Below are 19,939 nucleotides of genomic sequence, written 5' to 3' on the forward strand. Positions count from 1 at the left end.
TGGCAGGGGCAAGTGGAATGCCAGACCAGCACAAGGTGGCATTGCCTCAGGCTGAGTGAGGGAATGCATCAGGGTGATGTGTCAGGGCCTGCACGGACTGGACAGAGTTGTAAGTGGGGTATTTGAAAGGGGGTTTGGAGAAAGTTTGGGTGCATGGATTGGATCCTTACAGTATTGGACTGGTGAGACTGAGAGGCAAAGGACACTGCTCAAGCCATTTGAGCTGGGACAGTTACCTGAGGGCTGGTTATGAACTCTGGGTGTGGTATTTTCCCAAGCTTATGCCATATAACTTTTCTGCCTTTCATTAAAAGTTTCTTTTCTACACTCAGACTCTGTGTTTGCGAGTGGGGAAGCATTGCCTCTCCAAGGCGCCCAGGGGTGTGTGAATTTCCCAGGCTATTGGGTGGGGGCTCGAGCTGGTTCTATGTGAGATGGATGACAAGGAACCCCTAGATGTTGAACCTGGCCCTGGTTGCTGCCGACTCCTTCCAGCAGAGGGGTTACAGGAAGACGACAAGAGGGACCGTGTTGTTCTCTTCATTCACCCCTTCCACTCTTTCCTTCCTTCCTACCAAATGAAGAAGGAAAGGGAGAGTAGCTTGGGGAAGAAATTACAAAGGTGGAATCTGGGCAGAAAGAAGAGTGAAGGCATGGGTTGGAGAAGTAAATATTAGGGGTATGTAGATTAGTGAGACGGGAAAGCGACTGAGGTGCAAGGAGGAGAAAGAAAAATAAAAAGACATTCATAGGAAGGAGAAAGTTGTGGCATTGCCTGCTTCATTTCTTCAAGAATAAAACCCCCTTAAAGGAAAGACTTCCCATGTTCATTTTTAAAGATTATACCAGACAAAGCTTAGAAAAACTGTAGTAGATTTAGGTTTTCCATATTATCCTGGTATAAATGTAAAGTTATGACTGTGGCATTGTGCTAAAGATATTCCAGATCCTTAGGCAATGGAGTTATCTATCTATGGTAATTTACACGAGCTCAGGATTGGGTCCTCACTCGTTAGTCAAGGTTCAAGTTCTCAAAAGTGTGACATCTGCTATAACAGGACATACAAGTAAGGCAGCGAAGCACCACTAGCATCTTTCACAGATTTTGCCAAAGTTTATACAGTTCATAGGACTGGATTCCATGCACTGATTTGGGTCCTGCTGGAGAACACCTACTGCATAGCTTTTTCCTCTTCCTGCTATTTGGGCTGGCGTGCCTGTAAAATTAAGACATTCTTCTTTAGTACAATATACATATAATGCTGCGTTGGGTTTGTAATAGACCCCCTGAAGTTGAAAACAAAAAGAGAAACAGAATATTTACAAAGGATAGATATATAAACAGGAGAATAAGGACAACACAGGAATCATAGACCAGTCACCTTGACTTTGGTACCTTTGATACGAATATGCAACAATAGATCATGCAGCAAAATAATCAATTAGTAAGCACATAGAAGATATGAGGGTGATAATAACAGTCAACGTGGATTTGTCAAGGGCATATTATGTCAAACACATCTAACATCCTTTTATGACAGCATAATAAACCTTGTGGAGAATCGGGGGAAAGAAGCAAATATGATATGACTTGATTTTAGTTAGGCTTTTGATACTGTCTAACATGATCTTATTATACACACACTAGGAAAACATAGCCTATCTCCGAGTGCTGAAATTTAACCTTTTGACCTCTAGGCATGCTCCAAGTCCTGGTGATACTTTTAAAATTACTAATAGCCCTACTTACAACAGCTTCATTAATAAATAAATAATATTAATAATATTAACAAAATTAATAATAAATAAAGATGAGGAGCTTTGCTGTTTGGGTAGCATTAGCTGGCCTTTTGTTAATCCACAGGCAGCACGGCTTTGAGCAGCTTCCGGCTGCCTGAGTGAGGAAACGCAGGACTGAGCTCCCACCTCGTGTGCTGATGGAGTTGCTGGGGGTTGCTGACCCTGGCCTATGTGAACCTATTTTAAGGTGGGTGTGCAACTTCATAGAAAACCATATGCAGAAAGTAGTTCTCACAGGTTCAGAGTGGAAGGGCATATTGAGTTGGCATCCCACTGGAATCTGTCCTGGACCTAGATCTATTCAGTACTTCAAAAAGTATTTGGATAATGGCATGGAAAGTACACATATAAAATGTGTGGATAATACCAAGCCAGGAGGCGTTGCAAGTGCTTTGGAGGATAGAATTAGAATTCAAAATGAGCTTGACAACTGGAGAAAATGGTCTGCCATAACTAGGATGAAATTGAGTAAGGCAAAATATGAAGCGGTGCACTTAGGAAGGAATAATCAATCACACACATAAAAAGTGGTAAATGAGGGCCTAGAAAGGAGTACTGCAGAAAAGCAGAAACTGCATCACAAACTAAACACCAGACAAAAAAATGTAACAATGTTGCCAGGAGAACAAACACCATTCTGAGCTGTTTTAGTCGGAGTGTAGTAATCACGACACAAAAAGTAATTCTTCTACTTGACTCAGCACCGTGTCCGATTCTGAGCACTGCACTTTGGAAAAGACTGAGAAGGTTCAGAGGCAAGCAGCAAAAATAATTCGCAGCCTAGAAATCGTGACCCATGAGGAAAGTTAAAAAAAAAAACCAACAACTTTTTTTAATCTGGAGAAGAGAAAACTGAGATGGGACATGGTTCAATTATATAACAGGCTGTTATAAAGAGGGTGATAAATTGTTCTTATCTGCTGAGGGCAGAGGAAGAAATAAAGGGCTTAAATTGCAGCCAGAGAGGTTAGACATTGGGGAAAAGCTTCCTGTCAAAGTCATTAAACGCTGGAAAAAATTACCTAAGGCACTTGTGGAATCTCTGCCATTGGAGTCGAGACAAACACTTCTCAGGGACAGTTTCAGTTCAGTGCGGGGTCTGGACTGGATGACCTAGTGAGGTCCTTCCAAGTCCAACATTTCCATGATTGCACCCACTGACAGATCCAACATTTGCTCTTGAAACGGTAATGACCACAGCTGTGCAGGAAACAGAAGGTCTGCATTCAAAGTATTTTGGAGTTCTGTGTCTCCAGGGAGGCTTACCTACAGTGACCATAATTCCCAGAGGGAAAAGAGTACCTACCTTTGACAAAAGTGGGCATTTGTTCCATTTTCCCTTGCCTACTGATTACATCAGGAAGAGCAAAAGTGCATGGAGGCTGACACATGCCCCATTGAGGTGAAGAAAAGTCAGGATGACTGGGGCAGGGCTTTAAAATGGGACTTTTCTGCCCAAAATAGGATATACGGTCCCCTCAGGCCTATCAGATGATCTGAGGTGGCTTGTTACAACTTGGATAGGACTCCAAAAAGGCCCACAGACTGGGGACCCTGCAGGAGAGGCATAGGAGAAATATCTCAGGAGACAAATTTCTTTTAAGTGCTATGATTCTGCACTAACTGATCAAGACAAAAAATGAACACAGAGCCAAGCACAATTCCAGGGCTCTTCAGAGAATCACTGAGATGGCAGTGAACAGTATCAGCAAGATGGTTCCCAGCAGCATTTCTGACACTTTATTCAGTGGGGTAAGACAAAACTTTATGCACCATGTAAAACCCACATGAAGGGCATAAATGGGAGGTGGGCTTTGCAGGTCCTCAGCATTCAGGTGAATTTCCATCCCAAATACAGAATAAAAAAAATTAATTGAGGTAATCACAAAATCAAGATCAGATAAAAATACTCAAACTTTCCACTAGAAAAGTGCCTTTATTTAAAGAAGTACTTGGCAGCGTTTTAAGGCACAAAACATGCCCTCATTTTTGGATTTGATTTCCACTGTCAGTTTGGAATGCCATGATGTAAGCAACCTTCATTTCAGCAGCTCTCTAGTCAGCAAGAGCTGCTCTTCTGAATCACATTCTGGCTGGAAATAGAAGAATGCAATTTGGCAGAAGGTGAATCTTTAATTGGCACATCGCTCACCTCTGCTTCTTAAGGGTGCACCTCTGGCTTTGAGACCTGCTGCAAGAAGGGGGGATTGCACTGAAGGCATGTTATTGGATGGAGACAGCATGCCGAAGCAGAGCAGGAACAGGCACAATGTCTCACGGCATTGCCCATTCTTCTAAGGCGTCTTACAGAGCTCAGTCCCCAGAGGCCTTTGCTGTTCCCTTTCTCTGTCAGCACACAGAGAACCATCAGTACAGGTATTGCTACTGCACTGGGCACCATCAGATCTGAGCATATCCCATGTTCTAAAGGGAATATGTGGGGATTTCCACAGCTGTCCTCTCCATCCCTCAGGAAGGACTTATATTTGTGTTTAACTTCCCTTCACTCTAGCCAGCCACTCCCCTTGCTGAGGCATGGAGCACTTCTGGCAGCACCAGCACAGCCTTCTTCCTTGAGTTCATGAGAAGCTAATACTTGTATCCTGGCAGCCCGCCACACAAACATCCATCATGCAGCCCTAAGGAGACACTGGCTCTGCTCCACAGGGAACACTACACCACCACCGCCACCACCTACTTCCTCCTGCCATATCGTACGCAGCTTTTCATCCACACGGTCCAGGAATGCTGTGTGGGCACCACGTCGCCTTCTGTGCCTCTAGGAATAGAATAGTGCAGATAAATGTGAGCAATTCAATAGCGCACAGGGCATGAGCATGCTCCCATTGTCTTTGGTGGGAGAGTTGAAGAACCAGGACCTCAGACATACTTACACATCTGAGTCAGGGAATAGGGTATCCAAATGATTATTTAGGCTCATGGATGTGGGCCATCACCTTATTTGCATGTGCAAATATGACAAGTAACAAAATTACTGTTGCAAATAGATTAGGTACAAATGATCTATTGCAGGGGTCAGCAACCTTTGGCTCATGATCCTTCATTCGCTGGCAGGCAGTGAGACAGTTTCTTTACAATTGAGCATTCACTGGCATGGCCCCTCAGCAGCTCTGAGTGGTCACAGTTCTTGGTTCCCAGCCAATGGGAGCTGTGGGGGGCCATGCCTATGGATGCACACCGTGAACAAACAGTAAACGTTATCCTGATGAGCTACAAGCCACAGGTTGCTGACCCTTGATCTAATGTTTCCCAGCATTACACAAGAGAACAAATTCAGAACGGGGCATCTGCTGTTCATACAATATCTGTGTTCAATATAGTTGCCATTAACGTTAATGGGACTTGAGTGCCTGTATTGGGAGGAGAGGTCCTTTTATACTGAGAGGGAATTTTAGCTGTAAGTGCTTGGTTTGTGTTTGTAAGCATCCCAAGAGCACGCCATCCCCCATGCTTCCCACACCTTCAGAAATTGCCAGTGTCTTGCACAGGGAATAGGACTCCTCCTCTCTGTCCCCGTAATGAACTTCCTTTAACATGGCTCCCTTGGCAGGTTGAAGGTATGAATGCATGAGTCATTGTCAGGTGCCGTGTTTTACACTTTAACATTAAGGGCTTAATTTTCAAAGCAACCCCAAGGTAATTATCCTCCCAACTCCCACCAAGGTCAGTAGGACTGCCACACCCAATCCCCATCCCCTGGTACAAACCACATCCGAGGATGGGAGAGAACCAGGCAATCCATCTGCTGAGTCTTCTCAACTTCCTAGCAGTATGGTGCTCTCATTAACTGCCTCAAAACCACCTACAGAGTCCCTAGGGGCTGGATTGGAAACCCACTGGAGTCCAACAGAGCAGCAGTGTGCTGGGCTTAGGGTATAACTAACCGTAAATGAAGCAGATTTAGGTGGCCAAGGGTTCTTTGGCAGAATTAGCCTGGATTCCCATTTGCATTCACAAGGCTTATATGTAATGAATCTCCCCTTAGCATCTTTTCGCTTCTCTTTCAATGGCTGAAGTCCATACACTGAAGAAATTAAGTGAACAACATGTTAGCAGCTATAGAACAGGTAGTTAGTGTTCTGGAGTAATACACTATGTCACTATCTCCTGGAGCCCTAAGAGCTTTGGGGGTTGGAGAACTGTGAGCAGATTGAAGTTTGAAAGGCAGTCTCAGAAAGAGGAGTGTGTGGAAAATGTATATCCTTTGTGAACTCCCACCCCCCTCACTGCAGTAAATATTTGATGACAGTCACGTTTTACTGAACAGGCTGTGTATATATATGGTGGTCATAATTGTTGTGCAATTGTTGACTAGAAGCATGTGACTTGAGAGCTATGGCACTTACAGTAAGTGCACCCTTCTCACATTTCATCTGCTTAATATGAGATAGCACAAGCTAACTCTGGGCAGTCTGCCTAAGGAAGAGTGCATGCACCCAGCTCAAATCAATAGTGCCCCAATTCTGAGCCTCAGCCGTGTCATGTGGGCACTGCCCAGCATTAGGAATGTGTGGCACTGCACTGCCCTGGGGGAATTCCTCACTGAACTTTTCTGCATACAGACAAATGCACCTGGCACCCCTCAGGTAGGCTTCATTCATATGGCTAGTGTTTGGGAAGAGGGGTGCTTAGGGGGAGGGATAGGTTAGTGGTTTGAGCATGGGCCTGCTAAACCTAGGGTTGTGAGCTCAATGATTGAGGGGGCCATTTAGGGATCTGGGCTGAAAAAAAGGGATGGTGCATGAGACTGCCAAGAGGGCAGGGGACCAGACTTAATGACCTCCTGAGGTCCCTTCCAGCTCTATGAGATATGTATCTCCATATATTCCTTGCTGTGCTTTGGGGCTGTGGATACCCCTGTAAGGAGGCAGAAGAGGCCCAGTCCCTGTTCTCCCCCCAGCACAGGGACTGCAATTATGCCTCTCTGCAGATCATGCAGGTTGTTTGAATATCTCTTGTACCCTCTTTCCATGCTACACAGTCTCATGGGCCACACAAAATTTAACAGTAACATTTAGTAAAAACAAGTCCTGTCACACCTTAGAAACTAATGGATTTATTAAGGCATATGCTTTTGAGGGTAAAACCCACTTCACCGGATGGAATGGAGTGGAAATAAAAAGGCAAGTATATATGTAAGAAAATTACTGTAAAAAAGTTATTATCCTTCGTAAATTAGGGTGGTCAGTAAGGGTGATTGTGGCCATTCAATGCAGCTGATGGAAAGATGTCAACATCCATCCAGAAGTTGCCTCTGTGGAGTGTTAATCAATTGTAATCCTTACCGAGGCCTAATTGTACTCCTCTTTGTTTTCACAGGCAAAGACTAACAGGCTATCCCTCTGAGACTACAGGTTGAACCTCTATTCCAGCACTCTCTTGTCTGGCAACATGCTAATCCAGCATGAGTTTAGTTAGCCGAACAACCACTTATCATGGGTGTGGCCAAGTTTCCCATGGTCCCATAAAGTTTGTTTACAGCCACCAGTCCTGGCTGCCAGTGTTCTGTGCTGTTATTTAGCTATAATTTACCCCTAAATGTCTTCTAAGAGCCCAGAGAGGTAACCATCACTTAGCACTTTAAGACTAACAAAATAATTTATTAAGTGATGAGCTTTCATGGGGTGGACCCACTTCTTCAGATCTGGAAATAGTAAGCAGTAAGCAGTGGAAGCACTGGTAATGCTGCTCCACAATATTGATCTCCCATGATCTGACAAATTCTCTCAGTCAGCATCGTTCAGGGTCCCAAGGATGCCAGATGAGAGAGGTTCAATCTGTAGCAACATTTAGCTGACTTAGGAACTGCTATCTACAACAAATCCATGTCTAGAAGCTATTCTTTCATTTGCGGATACTTTCATGTGTAGCCCAAGGCCCTGTGTGCTTCAGGAGCAGCCCTGGGAATTACAGGTAGTGAAATACAAACTGGGGCATGCTGGGAGAACTTCCTGGTTCCTGCAGAAATCTTAGTGAGGAGCATGGCAGTGCCATACCTTCTAGCAAGGTACCATATCTGTGGGGTTCCTATGTTCAGTGGTGGTGCAGATTGCAGGGTAGACATTGGGGACTGGATAAAAGATATACAAGATCTGCTTGCAGCCTACCTGACCTCAGCTCAGTAGTGCTGAGGCCCTGCAAGGGGGCAGAGGGTAGGTACATCTTGGCAGGAGCCAGGAAGTTCTCCCAACATGCTGCAGTTTGTAGTCCATAACTTGTAGTTCCCAGGGATGCTCAGGAAGCACACCAGATCTTGGGCTACACATGCATGAATGCTACCTCCACACCTGTGACCCAGTGACATAGGAATAAACCCTGCTCTGCTGAGGTATCCTGAGACAAGGAGATGATGTGTCAGGCTTGAGAGAAAGGTCCCATAGGCTAACTAGGGGGATAAATAGTAACAGAGAAGAAGCCGTGCTAGTCTATACACTATCAAAACAAAAAGCAGTCAGTAGCACTTTAAAGACTAGCAAAATAATTTATTAGGTGAGCTTTCGTGGGACAGACCCGGTCTGTCCTATGAAAGCTCACCTAGTAAACTATTTTGCTAGTCTTTAAAGTGCTACTTGACTGCTTTTTGTTTTGATAGGGGGATAAACTTTAATTTGTATACTAATTGTCCAGACATATTGGCATTCAGTGTGTTATGCTTCATTGGAGACGACTAAACCCTGCTGTAAGGTCAGTTACCTCACAGCCTTATTCCCACTCCCTGAAGTTACCACATCAATACTGCGTCATTCTACAGTACAATGACTTTGCCCATCAGCAAACACTTACCTGCATTTAAATGCTGAGACTTGAACTTTAAATTGAAAGGATCTCTGGGGTAACTTGTCACAAAGTCTGGTATATTAGTTTCATACTGCACAAGAAAATGGAACATTGCAATGTCAGGCATGTCATCGTATTGAAATCAAGAGCCAGAGAAGCCTGTATGTTTTGAAATTAGTTAAAGGGCAAGATATACCAGTACATCAAAAATAGCTTTAATGGCTTTTCAATTCATAAAACAAAAGACTAGGGTTAGCTGGCTAAATCGGCATAGTGCCATGGACTTCAATGGACTTACATCATGTAAACATCTAGTCATTAGCTTAGTTACCCAGAGATAAGTTCTGAGGTATCTTTGTAGTCTGTTGTTCTTGGTTCTGTACAATGGGATCCTGCTCCTTGAATGGGCTGTTAGATACTACCACAGTATAATTAATAATAGCAGTGCAGCATTTTCTCACAGAAGGGAGTCCAGATCCTACAACAACCAAGGATGAGGATTCCTTAGTGTGAACATGCTGAATTCTCTGTACAGAGGGTGTAATGAGGAACACCTTCCATCAACCACATTTGGTTGACCTCAGGAGCATCACGAATAGACATCTTGTACTAAAGCTGGTAAGATATTTTTCAAACAAAATGTGTGTGGGGGCAGGGTTGAAACCAAACATTTTTGCAGAAGTGTACTACCGGTTGACCTCTCTAATCTGGAACTCTCTTGTGCAGCAAACTCCATATTCGAGAATGATTTTAGTTAGCAGAATAACCACTTATGGGTGAGGCAAAGCTTCCCAGAAAAAATGGTCCCAGAAAAATTGTTTACAGCCACAAGTCTGGGCTCTCAGTGTTCTGTGCTGTTATTTAGCTCTAAGGTACCCATAAAATGTCTTCTAAGAGCCCAGTAAGCAGTGGAAGTGTTGATAATGCTGACCTCCCCTGGTTCGGCAAATTCTCACCCAGCACCAGTCAGGTCTCAAGGGTGCCAGATGAGAGAGGTTCAACGTGTAGTTTCAATGCAACTTTCTCAGGGATTTCCAACTGTAGCAAATATTGAAGTGTCTCCATTCAGATTAGGAAAAAATATTGGAAATCTTAACATTTTTCAAAGATTGGGAAACTGTTCCCTGACAACTCTAATCTGTACTCCAGTGAACATGTTTAAGAGATTCCTGCTACCGGAGAATGAAAACTGGCTAGCAGCAGTGTTGGAACAAAGGGGTTTCAAAGAGATTCATCATTTGAAAGGATATATTTAGCAAAAATGAGTTCAAAATAGACCAGATTTAAAACACACAAATAAATTGACCTGGATTTTGCAGCAACAAGGCATGAAAGTTAGCTGGTGGTTGGTAGCTTTTGAGTGAATTTCTCCAAACAGCATCCACGTGTTTGGGTCAAGATTTGGCCTTTATAAAGTGGCCTTAGAAGTCTGCAGGGACAACAGCCTTAATTATGGTGAGCTCTTTCACCTAATTTGGAGGTTTGTAGAAGGCAATACTAGAAAGGGAATAAGCACAGTTCCCTGTCATAGCCTGCTGCTTCCAATTGAATTCCAGGAAAGGCTGCCTGGGCAGTGGCACACAAGGGTGAGTTACTAGGTGCACTTGCCAAGGTGGACAATCAGGAAAAGTCATTTAAAAAATCCACATGGAGCTCTAAAGTGAGGGAGAAGAAGGAGCTTCTGGTGTCATGGACCCCAGAGCAGTGGAGTGTATAATTATGATCACAGTGATCATTGTCACAGGGAATAGTGGTGGGACACCTTCCAGAGGACTGTTGGGGTAGACACAGGTCACAGAATTCATACGCTGGCACAGCATTGACCTCAGTAGGCCAGTCATGTCTCTATGCCATTCAGGGCGGTGGTTTTACAGCACCACTGTAATGGGTTACTTATATTGGCTGGAGACAAATTTAAATACAAGGCAACTTCTGGAAATCTAAATTTGTAGTGTACACTCGGGATTTACCTAGAAACACAAATCGAATTCACAGTTTTTTCAGACTTCCACAAACCATATGTAATATAAACATACCGGTGTCTAGGCAGTGATGCCCTGAGCCAATTGCAAAGGAGTGATCCAGTTTTTTGGAAGAAAACAGGTTTTGTGGTGTTTGGGTTAATCATCTATATAAATTATGGGCACATTGTGCCTTAGTTATTTGGACATGTGAACGCGAACAGTGAGGGCTTATGCAGCAGAAATAGTTCTAGGGCCAAATTCAGAGGTCACCTAAATGGTGGTGTAAACTACAGGCTGGTAATTTGATGAAAGCAGATATGACATGAACTGATGGAATGCCGTGTAACTGGTTCAGAATGGGGGACAGAAGAAATGCCTGTGAATAACATGGGGCTCAATTCTGCCTTCAGTTATAGAGTGCCACTCCCACTAGGGATGTTAAAGAGAAAGTAATCTGGTAACCGAGTAACCACCAAAATTGCCCCTCCATCCTGCTGCTCTGCATTGAAAAGGCTGAGCTGCATGCAGACTGGCTCCACTTCTGCTGCCATTGTAGGGATCAGGTTCTTCCTGTTGGGGGGTGGGGGGAAAAGAGCCTGATCAATCCCTACAGCTGGGACAGAAGCTAAGCCAGCCTTTGTGCACCTCAGCCTTTTGAATGCAGACTGGCAGCGGGGGAAACTGCCCGATCCCATTGCAAGGAGGGATAGAGACAGAGCCAGCCGCTCCCTATTTACTTGTAGCGGGGAGGGGCTGTGAGTACCGCATAGCAGCAACTGCCTAACCGATAAGCATCTTGTCATGTAACTGGACGCTATTACATCCCTATTTTCTCCTGACTTCAATGGGCATTCCACCGTGTAAGTAAGTGAGAATAACCGGGCCTTTAGTACATAAATGACACCAGACTAAAGCCTTGTCCTGAAGAGAGTGGGGTCCAAGGATATTTAGCTCTTAGCAGGAACTGAATTTTGATGGAGGGTTGGCATCAGAGTGGTGGGGTGAACATGTTTTCTCTCTGTTGGTGGCAGAGTTTTGAGAAAAAGCCTTCCTTTGCCAAATGTTTAGTTGAAGGAGAAAAGTTTAGATTTGTGATATAAATGGAAATTAGTTTTTCAATAGGAATCCTCTAGGAAGGTGTTGAAGCACATGATGGTTTCCCCTGAGACAGCATTCAGTCAGCCAATTGTCCTTTGCCAGTGAGAGAGAGGGCTGCAGCCAAGTCTATGCTACGGACTTCTGCCAGCACAACTGTGTTGGTCGGGGTGCATGACTGTCAAACTTCCCCTACTGCACATGCAGCTATCCCAGCAAAGCTGTACTTTCACCTGTCCAGCTTGTTTGAGTCATTAGTCATGCTTTCATCAGGTTGGTACAAACTATAGCTTTGCCAATGTAGATGTGTCCATGCTCGGAGAAATTTGCTGGTAGATAGACAAGTATTTCTTAAATTTATGGCCTGAGAACGGGCTTTAAATTAATCTGAGTAAACACAAAGAATAGGGAAGATAGATTCTTTTGAAAGCAATTTGGCAAAGGAATTTGGCCTTGGGTATAGCTGTGGCTGAAAATAAGTGGAGAACAGTTATTGTTTTCCTGTAAATGTGACCTATAAAAGAAAACAATAAGGTCTATGCTACCTTTTTGTTTTCATTGTGAATTATAACATGTTTAAAAGTTTGTTTTTGAGGAAGGGGCAGTTGCTGTTTTTCACCTTGGAAAACTCTTTCCTATTTTCTCTTGTCCCCTCCTAGCACACACACTCCTAGCTGATGTAGCTATGCTGACAAAACTCTGTAGAGTAGACCCAGCCTTAATTTTGCTTATTGAAGCTGTTCTACTTGGATGGACATCAGGTCACCTGCATTCCCACAATGATTGCTTTGTGATTGGCATCTGCGTCTCTTGCTGTATCTAGTCTGCACAACTGAAACAATTCATTTTTACATTTTCAAATTCTTTTCTTTTGGTTTGATAAAAAGTAATTGGTCAAAACTGAGATGGATTCACAGAATGTTTCAGTTGACCTGAATCTGTATTTTTTGAAGAAAAAAAAAGCTTTGATTGACAGATTTCACCATTATACTCATGCAAATTAATAATACAAATACTAAAGTAAAATAAAAACTTTTCCTTCCAGCTAACTGGGTAACTCAGGCAGTATTTGTGGAGACCAGACATTGCAGCCATACAGAGAGGAGGGAGGAAAAATCTTAAGGTAAGCTGGAATGAATTAGTCATGAACTAGTCACATCCATATTTTTTTCCAATTTCTTATGCAAAATTTATGGAGCGCTCCAAAAAGCTAGATTCATCTGGGAATCCCTGTGCTTGCAACAAAGTTTTTCAGAGATAATATTTTTTCCTAATCATTGCTTGTATCCAGCTGTGTACAGCAAAGTTAGATATTAACTACTGCACTTGTTTGATAAAAAGTAACAGACAGGGAGCAGTGCTAGTCTATACACTATCAAAACAAAAAGCACTCATGTAGCACTTTAAAGACTAGCAAAATAATTTATTAGGTGAGCTTTCATGGAACAGACCCACTTCTTCAGACCATAGCCAGACCAGAACAGACTCAATATTTACGGCACAGAGAACCAAAAACAGTAATCAAGGAGGACAAATCAGAAAAAAGTGATCAAGGTGAGCAAATCAGAGAGTGAGGGAGGGGGAACGTCAAGAATTAGATTAAGCCAAGTATGCAGACAAACCCCTATAGTGACTCAGAAAATTCCCATCCCGGGTCAAACCACGTGTTAATGTGCTGAATTATGTGAATGTTAATTTGGCACATTAACACGTGGTTTGAACTGGGATGGTAATTTTCTGAGTCACTATAGGGGTTTCTTCTGCATACTTGGCTTAATCTAATTCTTGACGTTCCCCCTCCCCCACTCTCTGATTTGCTCACCTTGATCACTTTTTTCTGATTTGTCCTCCTTGATTACTGTTTTTGGTTCTCTGTGCCGTAAATATTGAGTCTGTTCTGGTCTGGCTATGGTCTGAAGAAATGGGTCTGTCCCACCAAAGCTCACCTAATAAATTATTTTGCTAGTCTTTAAAGTGCTACTTGACTGCTTCCTTGTTTTGTTTGATAAAATTTTTCGTTGCAAGAGTGACATCTAGTGGCCTATGCCAGTGTTTCTCAACCAGTGGTACATGTACCACTAGGAGTACACTGAGGTCTTCCAGGGGGTACATCAACTCATCTAGATATTTGCCTACTTTTACAAACAGGCTACATAAAAAACACTGTATGACTTTACTAATTTTAAAGTTCATTTAGACAATGACTTGTCTCTACTGCTTCATATACCTTACTCTGAAAAGACCATATGGCTATGGTCTGAAGAAGTGGGTCTGTCCCACAAAAGGTCACCTAATAAATTATTTTGTTAGTCTTTAAAGTGCTACTTCACTGCTTTTTTGTTTTGATAGTATATAGACTAGCATGGCTCCCTCTCTGTTACTATTCTGAAAAGTAAGTACAATATTTCTAGTCCAATTCATTTCCAGTATTTGAGAATAAGATAGTAGAAAGTCAGCAAGTCGTCAGGAGTGGTCTTCTGTGATATTTTTGCATGTTTTTGAAAGTAAGTCGTTTTTAAATGAGGTGTAACTTGGTGTTATGCAAAACAAATCTGATTCCTGCAAAGGGTACAGTAACCTGGAAAGGGTTGAGTGGCGCTTGTCTCAAGACCTCAGATCACTTTAGAACCATGTTTCTTAACCGGTGGTACATGTACCCTTAGGGGTATGTGACAGAAATCTGGGGGTATTTACAATTTTTAAAGGGGTACTTTATAAAAAAAGGTGAGAAATATTGGTCTTTGGAATGGCATTGTAGCTATGTTGGTCCCAGGATATTAGAGCAATGAGGTGGGTGAAATAATCTTATGGGACAATTTTTTGTTGGTGAGAGAGACAAGCTTGCACAGACCTCTTCTTCACCTTGTTTCTTTCAGCAATAGTGATTGGTCCACTAAGAGATATCACCTCACCCGCTTTGTCTAGCTGGTGGCCTAGTAAGTTCAAACAACCTAGAGGTATGTCTACAAAGAAGTTTGGAACAATTCTCCCAACCTGGTCAACTTGTTATTCGTATTGGCCACTGCAAGAAGACAGGAAATGTGCTAGATGACCCTTTGGTCTGATCCAGCATGACTGTACTTACGTGTTAGCGGTTGGGCTGATAGCCACCACAGGCCCTGGGGCAAAGTGGGAGGCGGGCCTGGCTCTTCACCTTCAAAGGGGTGGGGTCAATGGCAGAAGGGGCAGGGCCTAGGTCAGTTAGCCTTTAGGACCACTCAGATTATGGCACTGAACTCCCTGCACCCGCCAGAGCTGCTTGAAGCGACTCAGCAGCACTGCTGCAGCACTTCAAAGAGGCCTGGAGCTCCAGCTGGCTCTGCTGCCAAAGTAGCAGCGGTGCAGGCCCCTTTGAAATGCCAAGCCCTGAGGTAACTTCCTGCTTTGCCTCCCCGTTGGCAGGCCTGTTTGCTAGTGCTCTAAAAACAGGTGTGTAGCCAGTGCTTTGAAGCTGCAACACAGGCACGGAAGCATAGGGTAAGGAGCTTGAACTAGGACTTCAGAGTTCACTGTGCAGGAGCACTCATTTGAGCCCCCCCAGGCCAAGTCTGCTGACCATGGCTGGGGAGGCTTGTTCCCACCCACTCCAACACATATCACTGTGACATACCCTTGCACACCTTACCTGCCTAAAATCATGTGGTTTGGGATCTTGGTACACGCCCGTTTTATATTTTCCCTTCTCCACAAATGTTATTGCTGCCTCAAATGAGCCCACACGTGGAAACCTGGTGACAAACTTGGGCAACTCTTTCTTCCTTTGCAAAGCAGGGGGGAACTGGCTGCTCTTTATGCTGGGCAGCTGTTGCTTAGTCTCAGATTCTGTGCTACTGAGCTTCTTCAGTGCTTCCTTTTCTGGTTGCTTTCTTGAAGGTCTAGACGAGGTATGGAGTTTGTAGCTGAAGTCAGGAGGCTGCTTCTGCCATATATCCATCTGCGGGATGGCTTGGAGCTGCTGTACAAAACTTTGATTCTGTGCAAAGGCCAAATCCAGGCGTGCAGAAAATTTGATTTGTCTTTCAAAAGAGAAAGTGGGCTGTCTGCTTTTGCAGCTAGTGGTGAGCATTATGGGATTTTTCCCTCTCAGTATATTACTTCCTGGGTGGGAAGGGAAAAAGTCATACATCTGATTAATGATTGTTTTGCATGGGGTTAGCACCGACCACATACCCAGTGCTGTATAGTATTAGTGCAGTTAAGATAAATGAACAGCTATAAAACTTTGTACTTTATAACACTTCATCCAGTATCAGTATTTAGATTGATAATATCATTGTGTGGTTCTATCTGAAAGAGGAGGAGGAGGATTTTGTGGTTTGGATCATTGTGCCTCCGTTCCCCCCTCTCTGGAATGGAGATGGTAATGCTGCTCTTCTCCCATCACATGCTTTTTTCTATATTTGGGATTTGCCTAGAAGACAAGCAGCCTGTGGCAAGCTAGGGTGTCAGTCAAGTTGAAAAGGGATCCTGGTGGCTCCAGTGAACACCACTGACTGGGCCATTCGAAGTCCAGCTGGTGGTGTAGTGGAGCTGGCAGGCTCCATAAGGCTCTGTGAAGCTCCCAGAAGCTGCTGGCAGGTTGGCCTCCAGGGAGCAGAGGCAGCCATGGGGCTTCTGCCTCCTGTCCCTGCCCCAAGCAGTGGCTTTGTATCTCTCTTTGGCCAGGAACCACAGCTAATGGGAGCTGTGGAGGCAGCTCTGGGGAAAGGTGCAGTGTGGCATCTCTACCTGCAAGTTGGAGGGACATGCTGGCCACTTCTGGGAGCTTCCTGAGGTAAGTGCCACCCAGAGTTTGCACCCCTCAACTACCTGCACCCCAGCCTCCTGCGTCAGCCCTGACCCCCTTCCCACAGCCAAACTCCCTCCCAGAGCTTACACCCTGCATTTCTTCCTACAACCCAACTCCCTGCTCCATCCCCACATCCTCCAAACTCCTCCGTCTCAGCCCAGAGCCCCTTCTTCCACCCAAATGCCTCATCCTTGGCCCCACCCCAGCATCAGCACTCCCCAGCCAGAGCCCTCATCTCACCCTACACTCAGTTTTTCGGCCCCAGCCCAAGGCCCCCTCCTCCCCCTCATGCTCCACCCCACCCCAGAGCCTGCACCCCAAGCTGGATTCCACACACCCCCTCACATGCCAACTCTCTGCCCTAGCCTGGTGCCCGCTTCTACACCCCAAACATCTCATTTCTGGTCTCACCCCAGAGCCTGCACTCGCAGCAGGACCCCCAGCCCCATCCCATGCCCCAGCCCATGAAAATGAACAAGTGAGCAATGAAAGGAAGGAGTGAGTGGAGCCTTGGAAATAGGGCAAGGCTGTTTGGTATTCTGCAATTTAAAAGTTTGCTGGTTAGCGTAGGGCTGCCACGTACTAACACTCCAGGGCACAGGTCTGCAACCTGCAGCTCTGGAGCCACATGCAGCTCTTTCAGGACCTCTCTGTGGTTTCCAGAGCTATAATTGCAAAGCAAACAAAATAACCCTCCTGATTATTTTCAATAAATGGTGAAAGTCTAAAAGCCCAAACATGAACAACTCATCTCTACATAGCAAACAATATGTGATCTGAAACGTTGGATAACTCCTCTGAGCATCCTCCAGAGAGAGAAAAAAAGTTTGAGAGTGAAAGGCAGGAAGACAGTGGTACAAACACACATGTGAAAATATGAGGAAATAGAACATGTAAAAAGTGTGTGAACATCCTGCAGTAAGCATGTACCACATTACAAATCATAGTGTGTGCGCTGCTCTTAAACTAGGCGTTACAAAACTTGTGATTTGATGTTATTTATTAAGGACTCTCATATTCACATGCATCGTAGCTCTTGAATTATTGAGTTTTTTACCGAATTAGAAAAAAAATGCCTCTTCTTGCTATTATGATTGTCGACCACTACCCCAAGGGGACCCTAGAGTGTGTTGACCTACTCCTGTTCCAGAGCAGGTAGCGCTGCACTGAGGAACAACCTAGGGGAGTTTGGGTAGTTATTGCGTGGCACGGTACTGTGGTGTACGTTTATACCCAGGCTTGCCATGCACTACCTGTTCATTTAGACAAGCTCTTGGACTGTAAGTTTTTCAGGGTAGATTCTTAGTACTTATGTGCACATCATCCAGCACAACGGAGCCTTGATGTCAGCTAGGATGGGTAGGCAGATTTGGTAACATTTTTGTCCCACCTACTTTGATTGAGTACAAATGACTACATTAAGAGCCAGGCTGAGCAGAACTGAGCCCTTGGCCACATTCTCCATCCTACTTGGTGCAGGAACAGAACTGGGACAGGACAAAGGCAGCTTTATGTCATCTTTGTGGTTCTGCACATTCTTGGAGCTTCCCCCACTGCACGACTCTAATTTATAGTCAGCTGCTATGTCTACCTAGAAACTGCCACATCAGCCAATTGTAGCTCACATGCACACCAGCGACACCCTCTCCCTCCAATCCCATCACATATTGTGGGGTGTCAGAGGGCAGCCCTTAGTACACTACTGAGGGAAACTGCTAAGCGAGGTGAAAGCATCTGATCCTGAGAGACACCAAGCTCCACTGGAGTGACTTTAATGGGATGACGGCCAATAGAAGATTTATCCCTAGCTACATACTGCCTACAGAGGAATTCCCATTGATCTCAAAGACACTTCTGTGGTTAATTTCCTTTTCTTTTTCACACTGCATGTTTAAAAGTACAGGTTGCATCTCCCTTACCCGGCATGCTTGGGACCTGAAAGGTCCTGAATAAGAGAAATTGCTGGATAAGGGAAAGTGCAGGGCTGAGCTCAGGGATTCCTAGAGCAGCAACTCCAGTCTCCCTTCCCTGGGGCTCTGGCCCCAGCTGGCACAGGGCTCCAGTCAGCCCCTGTTCCTCCACCACAGGGCAGGTGGGTGCTCCAGCTCCCACCCACAGCAGCCTCAGAGCTCCCGCTGCTGCAAGGCACATGGTAGCGCCAGCTCCTGACTCTGCACTGCTGGAGAGCTATGCTTCCTGGCCCCATGCCAGCATCTAGCCCCAGCTGCTGCAGGACAAGCAGACACTCAGGCTCCTATCCCCACACTGCCACAGGGCAAGAAGGGGCTCTGGCTCAGGCCAACAGTAGTCTCTCAGCCTCCACTACTATGGGGCAGGCAGGGGCTCCAGCTCCTGGCCCCAAAGCAGCCTCCTGGCCCTTGTTGCTACAGGACAAATGGGGGTTCAGAGTCCCAGCCCTGCACGGCCACGGTGTAGGTGGGGGCTCGAACTCCTGGTCCCTGCTGCCAGGGAGATCTTGTTCCCAGACCTGCAGCAGACTCACTCCCCACAGCCACAAGACAGGCAGGGGCTCTGGCTCCCAGCCCCTGGGGCTCCTGTACCTGCCAACTGCTCTCTCAGCTGGCAACGTACATGGTCATTCCAGGTAAGGGATGTTGCTGGACTAGAGGATACTGAATTTGAGAGGTGTAATCTGTAGTTTTAATGAATTCCTGGCATCTCAGGTGAAGTTTTGAAAAACTGCGTTTGATTTTAATGGCCTTACATCAAGAATATGTCCCACATCTTAGAAACCAGTGTACCAATAAATCCTAATGTTAAGATCCGCCCCTTCCCCCATATTACTAAGGAAGCCTACATAAAAACTGGAACCTTCCCACTTGCTGTGCATCTGCTCTTGCTACTTATCGTTCACCTCTTTGAAGTCATAATCTTCTATGACATCACGATCAGTTACCAGGAACATATGTGCATGAGATTAGAGGATTCCAAGTAGAGAATGGCCCTAGTGAAGACACCACAGCTGAACCATCACCCCAAAAACTTTGCAGGCCATTTAACATCTGAATCCAGGTCACAATTTTACAAGCCATGTGCATCTAGATTTGAACACATCAAAATCAATGTAGTGTGACTTGAACACACTCTCAGGATTAAAGAAATTCATGAATATGCTAGGTCAGGTGTGGTTTATGTCAAAGTGGCTTCAGTGGATAATCTATGAGAGGAAATTGTCGCAGCAAAAAAGTCATGCTCTGCTCTAGTGAAGCCCCATGCAGTAAGAGGTTTGCCGCAGAGTAAATTGCTCTGCTGTAGGTTTCCTTAATGCAGGCAGTACCCAATAATGATTTAAAGTGAAGATAAGCAGCAGGGCCAGATGAACTCCCAAGATCTGATGAAGTGGGTCTTTGTCCACGAAAGTTTATGCTCCAAAATATCTGTTAGTCTATAAGGTGCCACAGGACTTCTTGTTGTTTTTTTAAGAAACCAAAGTTTCATCTGAATGTAATGGCGCAGACCAATTGGAAGTGGA

The 19,939-nt window shown here is 44.8% G+C and overlaps 1 protein-coding gene across 1 annotated transcript in view; it reads right to left on the minus strand.

Annotated features, from left to right (window-relative positions):
* Positions 1-274: 274 nt before the first annotated feature.
* Positions 275-19,939, minus strand: part of C2H7orf78 (chromosome 2 C7orf78 homolog) — a 30,264-nt gene continuing 10,599 nt past the window's right edge. Inside the window, exons 2-6 of the mRNA XM_074986204.1 lie at positions 15,283-15,755; positions 8,605-8,689; positions 5,706-5,845; positions 4,499-4,579; positions 275-1,217 (exon numbers count right to left, since the gene is read on the minus strand). Of these exons, the coding sequence (XP_074842305.1) occupies positions 1,200-1,217; positions 4,499-4,579; positions 5,706-5,845; positions 8,605-8,689; positions 15,283-15,723 (765 nt within the window). The 5' untranslated portion in view covers positions 15,724-15,755 and the 3' untranslated portion in view covers positions 275-1,199. The remainder of the gene's footprint in view (positions 1,218-4,498; positions 4,580-5,705; positions 5,846-8,604; positions 8,690-15,282; positions 15,756-19,939) is intronic.

Source organism: Carettochelys insculpta, chromosome 2, assembly GCF_033958435.1.
Source record: "Carettochelys insculpta isolate YL-2023 chromosome 2, ASM3395843v1, whole genome shotgun sequence".
Taxonomy (NCBI): Eukaryota; Metazoa; Chordata; order Testudines; family Carettochelyidae; genus Carettochelys; species Carettochelys insculpta.